General features: G+C 41.4%; 1 protein-coding gene across 4 annotated transcripts in view; it reads right to left on the reverse strand.

The window, feature by feature from the left end:
• nrxn2b (neurexin 2b) overlaps window positions 1-22,108 on the reverse strand; it is a 363,379-nt gene that overhangs the window by 41,023 nt on the left and 300,248 nt on the right. For all 4 annotated transcript variants that reach the window (XM_077544145.1, XM_077544146.1, XM_077544148.1 and 1 more), the window contains one exon: window positions 13,255-13,436. In XM_077544145.1, coding sequence (XP_077400271.1) covers window positions 13,255-13,436 — 182 coding nt within the window. The remainder of the gene's footprint in view (window positions 1-13,254; window positions 13,437-22,108) is intronic.

The raw sequence follows: 22,108 nt of genomic DNA on the forward strand, positions 1-22,108 counted from the left end.
TAGCCGGGGGTCTGGGAGGAGTTAGCAGAGTACTGTTTCAAGTCGTATCATCGGGAAAGAGCGGCTCGGTTTCTGACTACTTTCTGCGATGGTACATAATTAAAAACAGAACTTTGCCAAATAAAGCAGATTTATGCATGACAATGCACCTTCTTATGAAATTCAGGGATGTGATTTGACCAAAGTGAAATTATCTGAAAATTTAGCCGGGGGTCTGGGGGCCGCTGGCACCCAGCTAGGTCCAGGGCTCATGGGTTTTCCGTGTTTTTAAGTACTTTCAATGCACTCACATGACAAAGAAATAGACAAAACAACAGCATAAATTTTCAATGTATATTGAACTATCCCATATAAAATGGCAGTTTTAGTCAACTCAAAATCAGTCACATTCAAAAACATTGGACTGCCTTTGCTTTTAAAAATTATCACTGAGAATATCATCATATCTAACTAATGTGATTACTAAGTTAACACATAAATAATGTTGAAGAGTTCAAATTTCATGAACAAATAATTGTATCATGACCAAATGAAAAGTAACTCATATTAGAGCATACCACAAAAGTCTTTGTTATAGCAGAAGATGTTATCTGTCGGAGTCATGTGCATACACAATGAACTACTAAAAAAAAAAAAAAAAAAAAAATCTGAATTTTTTTTTGGGGGGGGAGATAAAAAAAGCGGAATTCCGCGAATTAGCGGAAAAATCACATCCCTGTATATTTTATTTTTCAAAGGGTTCGGCGAGGTGGTGGGGTTCAGTACCTCCAACAAGGTTACAAACCACTGGGTTGATTACAGTAATGCTGTCGTGCCACCAAGGCGCGGCGTGACGGAGCACGGCCCGGCCATGTTCGCTTGGCCACGTTTCAACGGCACCTCTGTGTGATGGCGCCAAGCCTCCACTCATGTTTTGCTTATGTAATGAGCTCCCGCCACCGCTCAAACGCAATCATCACTGGGCCTGACATTCAAATGCGTTTTCTCGCCTTTGGCCACTGATGATGCTATTTAAAATTTGGGCAGGAGGAACACTTTGGAAAAAGAAGAAGAAGAAAAAAAAAAGCTTGATTTCTCTCTCTCTATCTGCTGTTGTCCTACTTTTTGGGCGGGTGAGCCGGAAAGGCGCAGAGGAGGAAGAGCTAGACGGAGATGGGCGATGGAGGTGGGGGAATGAGAGGGAGGAAAAAAAAGCGAGTGTCTGCGAGGATGCGATAATGAAGACAGTTAATTCGGAAGGAGGCAGCGATTACGCCGCGAGCGGCGAGATGCAGTCGGCAGATTTTCTGCTCTGCATGGCTGTCACCCAGGCTGAGGGGTTCGGGACCCGAGCAGGACAGGAGCGACACTTTTAATTAAGGAGGGAAAATACACTCACTCACTTTTTTTTCAGGTCAACTTGTACTGCGTGGGAGATGCACAAGAGGAGAAACATGGTGCGTTGAAAGCTTCTCCTGTGCTCAAAACAGATTGTACACAAATAGAACTTCATTTGGCTCCTCTTTGTGGATTTTTCATCGAGGGATTAAAGAAAATTACATTTATGCGTAAACGTTATTGCAAACATGCATTGTCACGGAAAGTTTTACTTGTGAAACTGACCACATCTCACTCATTTCAGATCATTATCTCTCAGCACTGGCCCAAAACCCCTCTTGCTGCCTTTTGGTTTGCTCTGTTCCTAAACACTACGCTTTTATCTTCATTTTTTTTTTTTTACTTTATCTGTCAAATCAGCGAAACACAAGTCACACTCCTCAAACTGAAAAAAAAAAATATAAAGTTAGAAAGTCTCTCGAATCGGGCCAGATCAATGGATAAGGCTTGGCAGGCAGAGTTAATGGAATGCAGCTCGTGACCTAGATTAGGATGTTTTCTTTTTCACTTGGCGGTCCTCACACCACCAGTCGGTATATATATATATATATAAAAATCAGCTTACTTGTTGAGAGTCTGAAACAAGCAGGGACGATGGCTTTTTAATGGGCAGACTAGATTCGCTTTTGGTATTTGTGCTTATTTAGAGGTGAAACAAAATGTGTTTCTCTAAAGAATAAACACGAAATGCTTAGCAAAATTTGGCACAAATCTCAAAATGTGCCAGTATGAATAGCAACCATTCAGTCTTAACTCAAAACTCATCACAATCAAAGTGATTAAAAAGACATCATGGAAATGTCACCGTGCTCATAAAAATAATCAACATTTTTGGTCTGGCTAATGACCTAAATTCAGGATAGCCACCCATAACTTTCCTTCAAATTGGCCAGCGGGTGCCCGGTGAGATTCCGAGATTAGATAGGTAGTCACATTTGGAGAAAGTCATTCGTGTCTCCCACAGGAAAGGTGGCAGAGTGGGGTGGGGGCCAAAAGTGAGCAGCCAAATTCCATTTTAGGAGCATATACACAGGAGCACTTTCAGAGATTAGCTGCCCAATTTGATCCCGAAAACGACTTTATAAGTGCGCATGCAACGGTGCCAATCAAACACCTAATTACTGGCTATTAATCACAGTTAAGGGATGTGGATTCTGTAGGTTGATGAGGCTAATGTAGCCGCAGTGACAGAGCACAGGCACTCGCCGGAATGGACTTGACAGATCTGGAGCACATAGATATAGGTTGGGTAATAATAGAAAAGAAAAGAATGGAGTGAAATGTTACAGAACGCAGAAGAGCGGCATATAATAAAAGATGGCCAGCTGGGCTAAAAATACATAAGCGATAAGAGAGGTCGCATGTCATGTTAGCATTTGGTGTGATAAATTGGGCCAAATGATTTTATTGATGTGGGACACTCACCCTTGGAATATATATATTTTTTTTACATGAGTATTGTTCACTCAAATTTTGGCCAATTTAAATGAGTTAAGGCGGCTTAACGCCTCTAAACTCATCAGCATGGAACTAATTAATACTGGTCGTTCTTTGCAAAGGATAAATAATGCATGACTGATTACTGTTAGATCAGTGGTTCGTAACATTGTTGGGGGTACTGAACCCACCAGTTTCCTATGCGCATTCATTGAACCATTTTTTTTAAATTGACAAATAAAATGTAACTTTTTTTCAAATTCGAGACATAAATATAGGGTTTACTGGTGTACAAATTGTAGAAAAAGGTGAGTAGCCTTTTCATCGAGTGTGGCTCCCGTTGTGTTCTTGTATTCCCCATCTCCATGCTAGTGTTCCGGTTGTTTTGCTAATTGTGCTTGTACTAGAATTGCTCAACTTGGCATTGTCAATCATGCGGTTAGGACGCTGACTCCCATCACTCAACTCAACTCTATATTTTCAGAGCACTTTAAAACAACCACCGATGTTTTCTTAAGATGGAGTCAGCAGATACAATAAAAATAGCAGAGGCCCCGGAGTTGAACCCTGTGGAACACCATACGTTCTATTATACATGTGAATTCATATTGCACATATTCGTCCTACCATTTTCTGTTTTTGCTCAACAATGGACTGCAATAGTAAAGAAATCACACAACGTACCATCACAACAGCCACAAATCGACTATTGAGCACACTGAATTCCCTGCAGCACAGATAGGCCAGGCAATGTAGCTAATCATGGCCAAGCAGGGCGTATCATGTGTGTGTCTTGTCGTCCTCCGCCGAATCCCTGAGACTGACTTACCGAACCCCCTGTGGTTTGATTGAACCCAGGTTGAGAACCACTGGACTAAAGCAAAGACCAAGTCAAAGCGGTTGAATTCTCATCCCAGCAATAGTGACAATATCGCTTGTACAGAAAAAAAGCTATATCCATGACTTCTTGGGAGTTCAAACCCTTTCAAAAGTAGTTCAGCTCTACCAGGGTCCACACATGTGAATGGTAATCAAGACACATGGCCCTTTAGACACGCGCCGACATTTATACTTAAGAATACGATTGCTAAATCTGTGATGTGAATGTTTGGGAAATTCAATGAGCGCTCCATCGCCAGCACTTCCAGGCAGGATGTGCACTGTAAGCGTTCTTGGAAGCAATAAAGGCTCATCCATCATCGAAAACTCACTTTAGGTCCACGCTCTTTCCTCTTCTCTCCTTTACCGCGCTGCACCTGTCGACTCGCATGTGCTAGTATTCCGATCCGGATCTACGCATCGGTGATCCCTGCCTACGGTATCCGCCGTCTCTTCTACATGCTGGTTTTACATTGCACTTGTGTTTGCCTTGCTGTGAGGAAACCTGAATTCTGCGCACACTCACACACAAACGGTAAAACCAATTTGTGCCACAAGCCAACCAAGAATCCATTTACTGAAAGTGGCTAAAATGAAAGCCGGGATTAACTGCAGCCCAATTAAAAGAGTGGACTCAACCCTGTCTAACCGGAACAAATAATTCGACTTTAATTGAACATGCTTGAGGCTCATTGACTTGCGATGGCGCGGAGGACAAGCTTTCATCGGTCCAACATGGTGACCTCTCAAGAAGTGGAAGTTTTTGTAGCCACAAAGGTAGCAAGACAGTTTAAACTAACTGCATTTCTTCACTTTTGTCCTTGCACTTATTGTTATGTATGACCGGAGAACATTGAGTTGGTTGTTGAATGTGAAATGCGGTGGGCTGACCTTTAAGGGGGTTTGACTCGGAAGGTGCAAACAAGTAAAAACATGGCTTGTTCCAGTTGGCGCTAATTAACTCTTTGACTGCCAGACGTTTTCAGAAACGGGATGTCGCCAGTGCCAGCCGATTTAAGCATTTTGAGTGATCTTTCAAGGTCCACAGAAAATGTTGTGTTTGGACTATGGAAACACACATCCGACCAAATGAAAGATTGGACTCTCATCTTTCATCAGAAAAAAAAAAATTGTTTCTACCTTATTCCGTTCTTCAGTAATCAACAATAGAAAATGGTTACTTTCGCCGAAATTCTCTCTTTTGAAACAAAAAACGGAGAAAAAGAGCTTTTTGTGAAACTATGTTATTTCATGCACTCTAGTGAATTGTACACTTCTTTTTGTCCATGAATGATGCCACAAACACCTAAATAGTGCTTTACTTCTGTAAAACGCTTTCACCAACAATGAAAAAGTGTTTTTTGATTGCAAAATACGTTTATTTCCCTTTCACTTTCACATTGGTCCGTTTTGCGTGCAAACGTTACACTTTCTTGACGGCCTTTTTTTCCGGGGAATAAAAAGCAAGTAGCAGACTGTACACACTTCCTCCGATGAATATGCATTGGACTCGGGGCACTCTCCGTAGTCCGATCGAACGTCCGCCTGTGCGTGCTCGGTTGCGCTCCGCGTTACGACACCGTCATAGCCGCCGCGTCAGCGGTTCCAATTTCGCCGTCAAGCTCGGATTCACCTTCATCATCATCGTCATCAATGTACTCTTTTAGCGTTGGTCGATGCCTTTCGTCTTGTAAGTGTAGAGCTGCTTGCAAACGCTCGCCATTGCCCGTTCCCTCCTCCATCTAGCTCCATCTAACGTCTTCTACTGCTAATTTTCAGGAGAGCTCCGCAAGCCTTCCCAGCACCCGTTTCAAAAAAAAAAAATAAAAAAAAAATGGGAGGACGTCTTTTAACGTCTTTGGCGCTCCTCCGTAGGTTTTTGCAGAACGTCATTTAACGTCTTTGGCAGTAAAAGAGTTAACAAGAACCCATGTGACCTCCCTGTGACAAGCTGCTACCTGGATGTTGTCTAATTGCTGGTTGCTAAGGCCAGTATAAAAGCGTAGGTCGGATAAACGAAGAGTGGCGAGGGAAGTCGATGACTTGACCTCTCGCCCAGAGATACCACAAAACTACAAACGTCTCAACATCGAAATCATTCTGTCTGGATGCAGAATCACGTCAAGTCATTACACAGTTCCCCGTCTGAGTCAAAGCGGACTCTTGACATTTTTCTCCCTCTCATTTCAGTCCGTAGAATGAAAGCTGTGAACAGGCTCCAAAATGTGCGGCCGTGCAACCTACAGGATGTAAATACGGCCCAGTTGGGAAGTTCTAAAACCAGACAACTTTGGCCCAATGCCAACGTCACATAATTCCGTCGCATTGCCAAGAACATGAGTGGAAGAACATGAGTGGAAGTACAGTCGTGTCTGTAACTCAAATTCAAGGAACAAGCATTCCCAAACCAAATTTGCACATTAACTCTTTGACTGCCAAAAACGTTAAATAACGTTTAGTAAAATCCTATGGAGGAGTGCCAAAGACGTTAAAAGACGTTTGTTTCAAAACAGAGGTGAAACTAACCATTTTCTATTGTGGATTACTGAAAAACGGAATAAGGTAGAAACAAACTTTTTTTTTTCTGATGAAAGATGAGAGTCCAATCTTTTTTTGGTAGTATGTGTGTTTCCATAGTCAAAACACATAATTTTCTATGGACCTTGAAAGATCAGTCAAAATGCTTAAAATCGGCTGGCACCCACGGCATCCCTTTTCTGAAAACGTCTGGCAGTCAAAGAGTTAAACACTGGCATCGACATAATATCTGGCCGAGCCTCTCGATCATTGGGCCAGATGCGCAGATAATTGTCCAATTTGTGAAGCAGAAAAACACCTGCGATCCTCTCCAAGTCGAGATGTCATCAATGGGGATGTAACGTCCATTTTTTACATGTCGTGCATCTTCTGGGTCACACATACATCACAGTTACGCAGGAAAAATTAACACACAGAACACATTATACTATTTTTCAGCAATCTTTTATCCGCTCCACTATTTGGCGCCTCGAAACGGCAACATTCTGACGAGATGCAGACATTTATAAGCCTCTTTCGCAAGTGCGATTTTGTATTGGCGGTGCCTCGGCCATCATAAAATTGGGTCTTTTGAACGCTTTCACCTCACCAACCTTTTACGCTGCCGGGAACACAGAGACACACACTAAAATAAGATAAATACATAAAAAAAAGTCTCTGAAGATTTATGAGAGCAATACAAGCGATGCTGCGAGTAAACATTATTTGAACCTTATTGGTAGGATGATAGTGCATGAAAGGTTTAACTTTGGTGGGGTTGTACGGCACAACTGGTCAATGTGATTACAGCTTATGTCCATGCATCAGTAGTGTAATTCAGAGATTTATTTCATAAATATGTTATACATGTTTGAATATAACTGCTGAAAACGTGTAAGGACTGAGAACAATGTAGTTCTCGATTGTGGAGATTTTGTGTTAAATTGTTTTTCACCATTTCAGTTTTCACAATTATGATGAGCGTGGTTAAAATGGCGCTCGGCAACATGCAGTCATTTTGCTAGCTATAACTACAGTCTGAAAATACACAGTCCCTTTGGAGAGTCTGGTGGCATGGCTGCTTATAAGTGCCTCGTTGTTGGCCCTCAGTGTGTGGAAGCCGCAGAGATAATGCGAAAGAGTGAGGGGGAAAACAAATTGTCAGACTTGACAGGTGGTGTGTGGATCGTGGCTTCAGTATGGCAATAACTGCTTTAGAGTGCCTCGTTGTTGCAGCATGGAATTGGCAGTTGACAGTTGAGTGTGTGTGATTTTTGTGCTTCTTTTTGAAGCCTCATTTTATTGTATACTGTACACTGATTTTCTTAATAATTCAAATTTGTGAACACTTATGTGGTGTGCCAAATTTAATTTACTTTACTTCACATCATGTCTCATCTGTAAACAGGCCCTAACAACACATTTTAGATGCATCACACTTCAAAACATATGAAATCTGCAGTCAGTGTGATTTATATATAACAATTCTCAGGACAAGAGACAACAAACATGCAGGCTTTCTCGTGGCTGTGAAAAAGTGAAAAAAAAAAAAAAAAGATAAAAAATGAAAAAATGGTTTGGTTTGCCTTTCACGGGTGATTATTAGAGGCATATTTGGATCCATACAGTTCTTGTCTATGACCTTAATAGCTTATTGATTCAGAACCACTTTGCTCTCACAGGATATATCAAGAGTTTGAGCAAGGTGAACAGTGACCTACAAGCATCTTGTTCACTAAACTATTGTGATGGATTCAGCAACAATTTTAGGGATTCTCTAACTTTCTTTGGCAAATTGTAAGGTTTGCTTTTTCGGGGGTCTTACGTGCAGGTTGAAATTGCACACAGGTTGTGTTGTATTGGTATGCGACTTATACTGTTGCTGCTCCATCAGAAACAGCAGCAGCTGCCCTTCTCTGCATAAATGGAGGTTTTTAATCATGGTGCACGTCTGGTGTCAGCAAGGCTGCTTTTTTTTCAAGGTAACTTAAGGCCGCAATATGCTAAACAGGGTTGGGAGGGTTACTTTAAAAAACATATTCCGATAAAGTTACTACTTTATCCTAGTTTCCTGTAAAAAAAAATGCAGTGAGTAACGCAATCCAAGTACCATAATATGAAAGTAATGTAACTTGATTACTTTTGAATTACTCAAATACCAAAGATATTGGCCAACAAGTTTGAGAGTGGGCGGACTCGACTAAATATAATCCTGCAAAATAATGTATATTTTATTAAATGTAAGCGACCTGTTATCGTTTTTTTTTTCTCCACATAACGTGAGGTGAGAAAGTGGAAATGGAGGAATCGGTGGTCCTTTTGCAAACTGGAAAAGAATATGACTGGAAATAGAAGACAGTGTCGCGTGTGTTCATTAATGACCCTGTTCACGAACAAATCATAAATGTCTGGGGTTTACTAAGTATACTTTTTGGTCTCCATCCCTGAAACTCAATTGTCTTTACTCTTCCACAGCATAAACGTCATTCTCAGGTACTTGGCTTTTGCTGAAAATGAGCTCTCGGAACGACTCCAAAGTGAATAGTGCAAGTGATTGTGCTATTAGGAAGCCTAATTGTATTACTGTTGAAAAAAAAAGACGGCGATAACAGTAAACATGACAATGACCCGTAACGTACTTTCGATTTTGTTAGTGATTATCAAATTAGTTTAACATTAGCTTCTTGCTCCATTCAAAATGAAGGGACATACAAACTCTAGTCACTATTCTAAGGCTTGTCACATGCTGGAGGAAGGCTGAGGGGGTCAAAACGATTCAATAAAGTCATGTTTACCCCTTCCCAACTGTGCCCTGCCCAAAATGGGCCGTTGCAGAGAACAATTGCTCCCTGATTGACAATCAGGGGCAGCCCTTATTTAAGGTTATGAGCAGGAAGTGGACAGGAAGTGATAGTTACTCTAAGAGGCTTCCCGTGCGCTGGCCCATAACGGCAGATGAGACACTTCCAGAAAGGCATTTAATGCAACACCTTGCCTTGCAATAAACATAATGACCGGCAAGTGTGAGGGGCTGCTGCCTTCATTAGCAGCAAACAGACAAGTCCAAAAACATAAAGAACCCAGAGAACGCTACGCTAGTTTGCAAAGTACGAGGAGAATCTAGCATAAGTACCTCAACTTTATTCAGTCCATCTATCAAGTCTTTTACAAAGTTTATTAGTGCTTCATAAAGTGAATGACTCTGATACTTGCTTCTTTTCATCAATGACTCATCTCTCTATGCATAGCAAATAACCCACATTGGCTGCCCTATTACTTGGACTCGGAGTGAAAACAACTAAATAAAACACTCCATGTCAACTGTTCCCCGGCAAGTAGGAGTACTCCCGCTCATATTAAAAAGCCAGCATGGCCTATTTATTGCTTATAAGCCATGAAGCCACAAATAGGCCCCTCTAGTAAGGTATTGCGTGTATTGTAATAGTGCAGAGTAGTTTATGCACAGCAAGAGGGCTTCTAGTAACTTCCCTAGTGGGCCGGTTGGAAGTGAAAAATCATAAAATGTAGCAGCATTTTTTTTTTCTTTTTGGCTTCAGGGCTCCCCTACAGTAATGAAGTATAAATGGTGGATAAAACTAACTCAATAACCAAATATGATAACACAAAAACACATTCATGAGTGTCCTGGCTGGTCCATAAATATTACAGACAGTGAAGCAGGGTTGTTATGGTAACAATAAGCTGTAAAACAACATCTTTCAAACACATCTACCATTTCCTGAAATTTCACTGTCCCTCTGGCGTAAATGTCCACAGCAATTTGCATTTGTAGATCCTCCCACCCGAGGCCAAGAACATGAAAACGTCAACGAGATTTTATAAAGATAAAATAAACAATCGCAAAACTGAGGCGCTGCTTGCCCCAGAGGGGTGCGTACCGTCGTGTGAAGGATAGAGTGAAATAAAAAACGGACAAGAGTGCTATCACCTGTCGCTTTCTGTTTAACTGACAATCTGGAATTACACGGACTGTTGTGGCACGATTATGCGAAGTGTGACACTTAACCGAGAAACAACAACGCTCTTTTGGTTTACTCATACTTGTTATCATCTGGTGCGGCTGGTTGGTCGTCAGGGGGCAGTGCTCCAGAATTTACTCAGGAGTGACTCATTCCTTATGGCCTTTTCGGGTAACGATTTAAAAACAACAACAACAAAAATAGGCCTTTTCATCAGAGAGCATCCCAAACTTTGCCACACTTCTATACACACCCATAGTCAATAATTAGTGCACACAAGGATATATTGTGAGGATAACGTGAGTTTACACAAGCATTATACGCCCTGTCCACCTGCTGTGGTCCTATCCCCCTGGTCATGATGACGGTGAGTGTCGCTGTGTCAGGTAAATGGACGGCAATGGAAAGAGAGAGTGACAGGAAAGAGGATAAAGGCAAAGGAAGAAGGGAAAATAATGAGAACGAGATAAGAAGAATTCTCTCGCTGTGGCATGCTACTATCAGCTCTGCACACCCGTGGTCATATTTCGATCACCACGGGAAGGGATCTATCTTTGAGGTAACACACCCTCTCCTGACTAGAAGTGGATTGTCGTCCATAGGCGTCAGGGCATCCGAGAAGCACTTATGTCAATTGCCATTGGACCACAGCTACTACAATACGTTTACATTATGTTCCCGGCAGCCCGTCAACCACGTTTGCTGAGTCCCGGAGGCCAAAATGCGCAGTATGCAGGGATGTGTTTTGACCAAAGTGAAATTATCTGAAAATTTAGCCGGGGGTCTGGGGGCCGCTGGCACCCAGCTAGGCTAGCTAGCGAAGCCCCCCGGAGCTCATGGGTTTTCCGTGTGTTTAAGTACTTTCAATGCACTCACATGACAAAGAAATAGACAAAACAACAGCATAAATTTTCAATGTATATTGAACTATCCCATATAAAATGGCAGTTTTAGTCAACTCAAAATCAGTCACATTCAAAAACATTGGACTGCCTTTGCTTTTAAAAACTATCACTGAGAATATCATCATATCTAACTAATGTGATTACTAAGTTAACACATAAATAATGTTGAAGAGTTCAAATTTCATGAACAAATAATTGTATCATGACCAAATGAAAAGTAACTCATATTAGAGCATACCACAAATGTCTTTGTTATAGCAGAAGATGTTATCTGTCGGAGTCATGTGCATACACAATGAACTACTAAAAAAAAAAAAAAAAAAAGAAATCGGAATTTTTTTTTTTTGGGGGGGAAATAAAATAAGCGGAATTCCGCGAATTAGCGGAAAAATCACATCCCTGAGTATGTTTCGGACAATGGCTTATCACAGATGCCAGTATGTTCCTTCCGATGACGTTCCTCACTGCCTCTGAACTTCAGAGATCTCTGCTGTTGCATGCTCTAATAGTTGTGAACAGGGTTGAGGTCAGGGGCCCGATATGGACCACACAATTGAGTTTCTTCCCAGAGGTAGTCCTTACAGAATGAGATTGTTCACTAATGAGCGCCATACAACTCTGGACGGTCCAAGACTGCAACGTCAGCAAGGAGTTAGCAGAGTAATGTTTCAAGTCGTATCATCGGGAAAGAGCGGCTCGGTTTCTGACTACTTTCTGCGATGGTACATAATTAAAAACAGAACTTTGCCAAATAAAGCAGATTTATGCATGACAATGCACCTTCTTATGAAATTCCGCTGCAACATGGGCTGCTATGGGCATAAAAGAAGAGAAACTTGTGTGTGGCTCCCATCCTCTCGTGACGATCAAGCATATTGAGAACCTTTGAAACATCCTTTAAGCACAACATTTTACGATGGTAGGAGGTAGTAGCAAAAGATCTATGAGGTTGGGAGGCAGTTTGCATCCAAACAGACGCTCTGAGAAGCTATTCTGACATCAAGCAGAAGACTAGCCTCCAATTGCGAGGTAGGCTTTGTAATCAAATGGAATTTTCAGAACTTCGTTAGTATGCAAAGGGGGCCATTTCTATGTTTGCTGTCTCTCCTGACAAACAAGGAGAAAACAATCATACCGAAGAAAATTCATTAAAATGTCCCCAAGAAGTTTATGCCACGCGCTGGTATGACAATGTAAAATGTCTACTTTTCTTCCCTAGCTACTCTACGTAGAAACCTCTGGAGGCTGAGGTGCTCTCGCTGCAAGTCACTGGTGCTTTTAAAAGAGAAGTGCAGCATAATTAAGAGGACCCAAATACCCGGCGCCGGCTGAAAGGAGTCATTTAGGGGAATGGCTCAGGAGGAACGGCTGCAAATGAAACGTAATTGCAGTGGGAGCAGAGGAGGCGGGCCGTTGCATCCGAGGCACTCGTGTGTAGAAGACTGAGCGGCAGGAGGGAACGAAGGGATAAATGAGTCTTCCCTACGTTTGACAGAGGATCCACTCCTGTAAAACAGGGAGGGAGGCGAACGACTAATGAGGGAAAATAAAACGGGACCTCACCTGTACCTTTTTTTTTTTTAATGGCAATCAAGAGGAAAAAGTTGCATTCTGATCACAAGCATCAACTCACTTGAGCAATGTCTGCAACGCCTCTAGTTGACTTTCCCCATTATCGCCTGCACTAAGTATTATTTATCACCCAGCATTCAAATTGGCCTTGATGTTCCATCAGGGGTCAAAGAGACAATCAGAGCCGGTGATGGTGCATTTAATGTGACTGCCGTCTCTCCCTTTAATTGTCATTTAAAGTTGTCATTAGCGCTGCTTTTTAAATGACCTTTAAGCGTAACATATGAAAGCAATAAAGCCAGATGAACGAGACTAATTGCTGCACATGGAATGAGGTGTTAATAAGCTTGGACTCCTGCCAGTCAGTAATACATAAATGCCACTAATGATACCTTTTTTTCCCCCACATCCGTAGCAATTTCTACAGACTTAATCTATCTGCAATGTTTCAAATTCAGTGGATCTAAAAAAAAATGAAACAACCAAAAAGCCTCCAAAGTCACGCCCACCGCAACCCTTGCCCCTCCGGCACTAAATAGTACATGTTCACATGTTCATTCATCAACAACATGAAGGTTTGTTCTTACAACGTGCAGCTCCAGGTAGTCGCCCAGTCCCTTGGCGCTTTCTACCCTGACCAAGATGGCCTCCTTCAGCTGCGTGCTGAAGCCTACCGCCAGCCGGTCTGCCCGTGTGCTCGGCCGGTCGTTGGGCGGCCACGTGTATGTGATGAGGGCCCCACCTCTGCCAAAGATGTATGTCGTCCCAGCTGTAACACACAGAGCAGAAACAGGAACATTTACAATACAGCAACAACAGACGAATTACGATAAGACACTGGAAAAAAAATGCTTTAGTGTATTTCGGTGTGTTCTTTGGTTCCCAATAGTTAACTCTTTGACTGCCAGACGTTTTCACAAAAGGGATGCCGTGAGTGCCAGCCGATTTTAAGCATTTTTGACTGATCTTTCAAGGTCCATAGAAAATTATGTGTTTGGACTATGGAAACACACATAGTACCAAATGAAAGAGTGGACTCTCATCTTTCATCAGAAAAAAAAGTTTGTTTCTACCTTGTTCCGTTTTTCAGTAATCAACAATAGAAAATGGTTAGTTTCACCTCTGTTTTAAAAAAAACGTCTTTTAACGTCTTTGGCACTCCTCCATAGGATTTCACTTAACGTTATTTAACATTTTTGGCAGTCAAAGAGTTAATCGTAACACTGGATTACAGGAAAAATTTATTTCAAACAACCGTTGACATCTTACTTAAAAGGAAGTGCTATGGAAAAATTATTGACCAGTATGGCCTAAGGTCTAAGATCATGTGACAGTGTTTTCTGCTTTCCTTGGATTTTCTTTTTGGCCATTGACTGATTCAAGGTAAAAAAAAAAAAACTGAAAGTCAACAGGAATCCAGTAGACCTCGTTAACTCCGCTCCAAGATCATGAGGTTAAACCTAAAAACAGATGATCCAACCACACTCAGGTCATAGATCAGTGTTTCCAAACCTTTATTGAGCCAAAGCACATGGTGATATTTGCAAAATCCGACAAATAAAAACAGAGGATAAGCGGCAGTAAAAATCCAGATGTAAGGCATTAAAAAAAGCACGAGTTGCATATCATTTGTGGTTTCACCAAACGTGACTTGAAATGTGAAATAAGTCTGAAGTCCAGAGTTAAACATTTCTGTAGAGGAAGCCATTCTAATTTCTGTGGTGAGGGCGCTCTAGGGTATACCAGCCTGAATAGAGAATTCTTTAGAACCAACTTCTGTTTTAGCTCACCAAAAGACCAGAATGTTGTAAGCAAATGTCTCGGAATGTAGTCATTGGTAAACGTATAATTTCTTGTGGCACATCTGATGATCTCTCATGGTATACCAATGTGCCACAGCACAGTTGTTGGGAATCACCGCCATCGAGGGACTGAGAGACAGACAGGGACATAGAGCAATTACGATACCCGAGCCAGACCGATTATCTCCAACGACACCAAGCTACGGCTCTTCAACACCAATGTTAAGACTAACCTACTCTACAGCTCTGAAACGTTAAAGACTACCATAGTTCTCACAAACAAGAGTTAGGTCGCTGCTTTACATTCTTCTTTTTTTTTTTTTTTTTTTCCGGGAGAGCTCAGTATTGTTCATTCGATTTGATCATCATTGCTCTCCTTTTTTTTTTTTTTTTTTTTTTTAAAAATCCAACAAATCAATTAAAAAAAATTTAATAAATGTTTTTTTTTTTTTTAAATACATATACATATATATATATACACATATACACACATATATATATATATATATATATATACCCTTTTTTTTTGTATGTGGGTGAGTATGTGTATGTGCGTGTGTGTGTGTGCGTGCGTGCGAGCGTGTGTGTATTCATCAGTTCACCTAAAGCCCATTAAAAAAAAATCCCATACTAATAATATAATATAATAATAAATTGCCAGATGCAGAAACATCAATGTAAGTTATCACGCTTTGCTATTATGCTTTACATTCTTCTAAAGGGTAAAGAGTCATGATGACAGTCAGTCAGATTGTAGGAGAGTAGTTTCCATTATTTCTGGTCAGAGCAAAAAACAGCAGCTGTAAAGATGTGAAAAATCTGCAAGCATATCCAATGAGGAAGGAAACCCCTACCCATTACCCTTAGAAATAAGCATCTTAAAGATGATTTTATTTTGAAAACATGCACAGAAAGAGCCCATGTATATACACATTTCGCAAAGACTTTGTTGTGACTTCAACTAACAACCTGTGCTAAACTTAGCTCCTACCCTACATACAACGCTCACCTCTCAGTCAAGATTTATCACTTCATTATTCCTCCTTGATACACTCTTATTTAGACAGGGTTTTGAAGGCATCTTTAGCACCTTAGGGTGTTTCAGAAAGAGCACAAAAACATGAATAGGTGATGATGTGACTAGTGAACTGTGAATATGCAGGGGATTGCAATACAATTTCTGCCAACAAATTCTATAGCAAGTTGCTCTTTGAATTGTTAATCTGGCCATCCGGCCGCTGCGAGGCTCAAGTTGTAGTCGGGCTGCGTTCAAACAGGGGTGAGCAGACACACTTTTTTGCTGTTGACGATGCTGTCGGTGAAACGGGCACGTCTTAACGTCAACGGCACACGTTTTCTTAGATCTCGCTGTGAAAGGAACTCCGCATCAGCATTCCGAATCCTGAGCCTTAATGAGCTTGGTCCACAGATTTCACACAGATTTAAAAGCGTCTCGACAGCGCCATTGCTGCAATGCTTCGACAGGAAGTGGAGTTATGGCACCCTAGTCAATCGCATGCTCGCTTTTGTGTATTTTTGTGTGATGATTACAGAATTCACTTCACAACAATGAAGGCTTGATAGACTGTCCCGAATATTTTTCACATTTCCCTCCGAAATCTAGAGAAAGCTGACCGATTCAACTATGGCTGATGGAGGTCTGTGTTCTCATGAATGCAACTGGAATTGTTAGCAAAATAAGCGCCTAAAGTTCACTACTAAAGCATACACACACACACCCTTGTTATCTCCTAGGTGGGCTGCAATCAGAGAACAAAGAAGTAACTGGCTGTGATAGCCGCAGGGCCAGTAAGCCATCAAACAATGGACACACCAACATACACAGCCACCTGACACTTTCACGATCCAACATTTGTCTGATAACAATTTGAAACACGCTGACACATCCTCTCCCCTCTCTGGAATGCTCCTTTTTCTTCCTCCTCGTCATTCTCCTTCATCACGGCGCGGGCTCAGCCCTTTGCTCGCCTCTTGTTATTCTCTGGCGGCTGTATTATTTCAGTGCTGACTAATTATCGCAGCATGACAGCGGGGGCTTCGAAGCAGGGAGGAGGAGGTGTGCCAGAGGAGGGCAGCCATGCAGGAGAGGATGATGAAAGGCAACAAGGTGTGAAAACGGCGAGCGAGTGGTAACGTGATGGCATGGGAGCAAACTGCAAGGGGGACAAGCGGGGGAAAAAAACTACAAAGTAGACGGAAGGGGAAGAGGACACGATTGGGTCAAAAAAAAAAAGGCTAAAGTAAAGCTAAAGTAGCATTAGTAGTGCAGAAATGCTGAAGAGCACTTACTGTACTGTATGCTCTTCTGCACCTACATTCTTTATTTGTATAACTCCATAAATTTCTAATTCAAGTTTGTTTGTGTTCCTCCACTGTTTGGAAGCTTAAGATGTTTGGTTCTTTTAAATGCAAATCAAGTATTTCTCTGAAGGTATATTTTGCATTCATTCTCGAACAAACTAGAGCTGGGTATTGCTAACAATTTCACAATACAATGCGTATTATATATACGTACGATATGTATCACGATAAAAACAATACGTATCACGATACACATGCATCCCGATATCGATGTGATATGTATCCCAATATTTTATATTACTTTACATGGATTTTTAGGAAAACTGTCATGTATACGAAAACTATGTTTTTTTTTTATAGTGGACGGCAAAAATGTTTTCTTCTTCTAATGTTAGCAGCACTTCCTGTTTATGCTAGCGCCGTGCCACGTTGAAAAGTGTGCACGCTCACTGCATGGCGAGGAGCAGCTTTCACAGATGCGCTGGGAAACTTTATGAATGAATGTGCAATGTCGATTTTGACACCTCAATATACTGATATGTATATTGTAAAGAGGCCCGTAACGATATATTCTCGTATCAATTTATTGAGCGCCCCACTACAACAAGCTGTTACATTTTGCTCATTTTCTAGTAGAGATCCACAAAATGAGTCACTGGGCTGAAAGTAGGTCTTGTGCACATGTCACTTGCACGTGCTGAGCACCAACAGGGAAGTCAATTTAGTCAATTAACACCCTGCATGCTCGGCATCTGCCGTATGTCCCGTGCCTGTCACAGTCACCGTTTTGTGCGTCTTCATCTTCAACATCATCACTTTGCTGCGAGGGAAACGGGAATTGGAATCCCATCGCCTCCCTGCGTCCAGCCACCTGCTTTGTTCAGATGATTTTTGCTCCCTGCTATTCTACGATCATGTGTGTGCGTGTTCACTTCTTAATGAAGCGTGGCGTCCCCAATGAGTAGTGTCTGATGGGGGCATCCATGTGACACTGTTCTCTCCCAGCAAAACACCTGCTGCTCGGCTTCTGACAACATCCACCTTACGCTTGGAGGTGGAGGCGGAGACAAAGTGGGGGTACATATCTTTATTCCCTGTGGTGCCGTAGCTGGATTATTTCATCACAGAAAATCTACAGTATGCACTCTGGCTGGTCGTCAAACAAAGAAAGCCCTATAATTTGTGACTCTTCCAACTGACAAAAGTAGGGATTTCCACGCAGAATTTGATTAGTTATCAACCATAATTTGAGATTGAGGATGGAGGTTGGTTTAGAAATAGCTGGGGATGCCATTTTGTGACAATAAGGCCACACATGCAGGTAAACAATGTATGGCAAAACATCAAGCAGAATTGCACATTGTGTATTAAAAACACCCACAGTTTATCCTTTAGTACGGTAGCGTAATGCTAATGCTAACAAATGGTGGGAACTGCATATATAACCCTTAAAGCAACTGATATTTGAACATAATGGCATTGCCATATTCATACAATTAAGATAACAGCCATACATTCTTTATCCTCTACAAAGAGCTGAGTGGAGCCAAGCTTACACTGCCCCCAGGTGGCCAAGGCGGACAATTTATTTTCTTTCTATTTAATAATGATATTATTGTACATTTTTTTGTATAAAGTACAATATTATACAGTACTATTTTTCTTGTTAAAAAAAATGAATTTATTACGCATGAATTAAAATAGCGATTGAAACAAATTAAGAAAGCTTATGCATCCACATGGTGTTTAAGTCAGATAGAAAAAAAAAAGGAGAGAAATTGACCTTTCTTTCATGACTTTACTAAAAAAAAGACCAATTCCAAAGTGAATTTGTGCTGCATCACCTTGCAAATAAAGCAAGTATAGATCTGTCTGACCTTTAGTCTAACCAATAACCATGCTGGCCTTTTGCTCATATAATGATGGATATTTCACACCCACCACGTCTCCAACTGCCTCCACCCGCTAAAAACGGTCAAAATATTTATTGCTCAAGCTCAATTAGCTCCGGCGCCATCGACCAGACCAATCAATTTTACCTGCTGTGCCGCAGGATGCCGGATTAATAGTTCGATGATGATTTCCCTTTATAGATGAGGGGAAATTAGAAATAGATACCAGTAATAGTTGTGACGAGCTCACAATCACGACAGTGATGAATTCCAACGCACACGCAACACATTAATGCCTTTTTTCTTGCCATGCTAAATATAACCACTGAGTGTATGTAATTAAAAATGAAAGGCACTCGTCAACACAACACCTTTCAGTTTTTTTCTTTACAAGTAATCATCAACCTGCATTCAAGCTCAAGTTTTGGTTTGTGCAGTTTTACACACTGTGGGGGGTTTGCAGTGGTGTTAGAAATGTGTGGCATCCTGCTGAGAGCTGTTTCCAATATTACTTCCATCCATCATGTAGCTAAATAAGCCAACCAAAATACTAGCAACTACCGCAATATTAAACATATCATAAAGGCAGACGAGCTCTTATATTATGTAGCATACACGACTGCAGCATTAGCACCTTAAGTGCGTAATATGCACTCATTTGCATTATCTTTCAACATGCATGCAAAATATAGTCTATGTGTGGGAAGCCACTGTGCGACTGCGTATTAGAGCTGTCATGCTACTGGTAATGCATAAACGCCAAAGAGGAGGCTATGATACCGCAAGTTACGTGCAATAACAAGCAACAGCCACACACACATTTTCAATTAAGTCTTCTAATAACATGCCAATCAAGTGGCCGACTGGCAACATTTACATGAATATTTCAGCAGTGCAACGTCATGGCTTGATTATTCATTAAGTCTTTCGGTTCCACGTCGCCATATTGACCCATTAACTGATGCTAAAAATGCTCTCAGTTCAGTTTCCTATGTACAGGGATGTGATTTGACCAAAGTGAAATTATCGGAAAATTTAGCCGGGGGTCTGGGGGCCGCTGGCACCCAGCTAGGTCCAGGGAGCTCATGGGTTTTCTGTGTTTTTAAGTACTTTCAATGCACTCACATGACAAAGAAATAGACAAAACAACAGCATAAATTTTCAATGTATATTGAACTATCCTTTTTTTACCCTGTTTTAGTCAACTCAAAATCAGTCACATTCAAAAACATTGGACTGCCTTTGCTTTTAAAAACTATCACTGAGAATATCATCATATCTAACTAATGTGATTACTAAGTTAACACATAAATAATGTTGAAGAGTTCAAATTTCATGAACAAATAATTGTATCATGACCAAATGAAAAGTAACTCATATTAGAGCATACCACAAATGTCTTTGTTATAGCAGAAGATGTTATCTGTCGTAGTCATGTGCATACACAATGAACTCCCCAAAAAAAATAAAATAAATAAATAAAAATAATCAGATTTTTTTTGGGGGGGGGGGGGGATAAAAAAAAGAGGAATTCCGCGAATTAGCCGAAAAATCACATCCCTGTATGTACATTCACCGAATCCTTCCTTATTGAAAAATAAAAATTGTTTTAAAATTCAAGGCCAAGAGTCGGTCGGGTGTGTGTTGACCTCCACCGAACCGCTCAAACTAATTCACCCATCGAAACCCTGGTAAAAAAAAAAGTAAAAGATATTTAGGACAGTAAAGTTGCCATTGCTGTAATGGACCTTGGGTACAAGCAGATTGAATTAAGAGCGTTTAAGCCAACACTTCTACAATTAGTTTGTCCAAGGCTGATATTTGGCAAGTCAGAAAATGAAGCCCCTGAGACCGCAGGTTAGAGCAACACAGTTTACTCCAAATGTGTTCTGCTTTGATGAAATGAACAGATTGTGCCTCAGAGCGCTTGGCAGAATAAAGAGTTTACAGCGCAGATGAGCGGGCATACAGAGGGAAATGGAGAACAGAAAATGCAAAGTGTGGAGTCGGATGGGGAGGATCTATGTGAAGCCTCTTCCACAGAGTGAGAACTTCGTTGACATTCCCCAGGACTGTGGTCTTCCACATCAAAAAGTGGAGGCGGATCAAGTGGGGAGATGAAAGACGGACATGTCTGTGGTGGATGAGCAAAGTGAATACATCACATGGCGTATGCGGTGCATGTGCAGTGTCAGATCAATCCGGTTGGGATTAATGTTGCACCAGTGAACAGCCAACATAATAGATCCATTTCCTCAGGGATGATGGACTTGTAGCATCAGGTAAGTAAAAAGACCACAAGCCAGAAGTAAAAACAGCAGTGGTCCAGCTTCCTTTCATGTCATTCTTTGCCTTGCTGGTTATTGTGCAGTCGACTGCTTAACACTTACAGCGCACGGGGAGTCTTCAAAGTGAATTTTTGGGGTCAAGAAAACCTGTGGGAAATCAGATTACGGGGAAAAACGTTATTGGTAGGAAAAGGCGCTATGAAAACTATTTGAACGTGGATAACAAGGCCAAAGCATTTATAAACATACCTGCTTTGAAATATTCAGTTGCCGTGTTCCTAAAGAGGTGGCTAATAGTGCAAAGCCAAACCAAAAATGGATATGTGCCTCAAGTACTCTCAAATGTCTGAATGAATAAAATCCAGTTTATTGTACTCCTTTTATCGCTCCCCACTCATTGTACTGACCCCAAGCGATTCCTGGATCCGGTCTGGGTGGCCTGCCACTGTGATGATATCTAAGGGGAGCAGGGAGAAGCCTGAATCCAAATAAATGACTTTTCTGCTGAGAGTTCTTCATTGAAAAACAAATCAAGCTGAAGCAGTGATGTGAAGAGACAAAAACCCAAAGTCGAGGACAGGGAGGGGATATTTGCTATGCGCCTTGTCGAGACCCCAAACTTTTTAGCCAAAGGCTACTTAGTGTGTCTGTTTCGCCAGCCTCCCGCCTCATTTCCTCACCTCCTTTAATCTTCGTTCGTATCCACTCAGCCCATCTTTTTTTCTATTGCTCTTACATGACCGACTACTATGTGAGAGGTTCTCAGAGAAGAATCTGTCGCCAGAGCACGAGCACTGAAAAGGTGCCCTAATGAACGGAAAATGAGAATCCACAGATGCGTGGAAGTCCCCTCAAATGGGAGGATAGCAAAAAGCATGTTGCTGGTAGTTGTCGTTATTTAAGAAACCTGACTTTTAAATATGTGCTTCATTCGAGGGCATTTACCACATGTGGCCCAACTGGCAGAATTGTGGCACTGAGTCGTTCCGCCAAGATTCTTCCTTTAAAAGGTAGGATCAGAGCCGTAAAAAAAGCCGGGACGATTTACGCTTCTTAAATGTCATGACAGCTCAGTTCTGCGCGGGGAAAGAATTTGATCAGTACTGAAAAGAGCGAGTCGCGCTACACCATTGTGAT

Source organism: Vanacampus margaritifer, chromosome 15 (assembly GCF_051991255.1).
Source record: "Vanacampus margaritifer isolate UIUO_Vmar chromosome 15, RoL_Vmar_1.0, whole genome shotgun sequence".
Lineage (NCBI taxonomy): Eukaryota > Metazoa > Chordata > Actinopteri > Syngnathiformes > Syngnathidae > Vanacampus > Vanacampus margaritifer.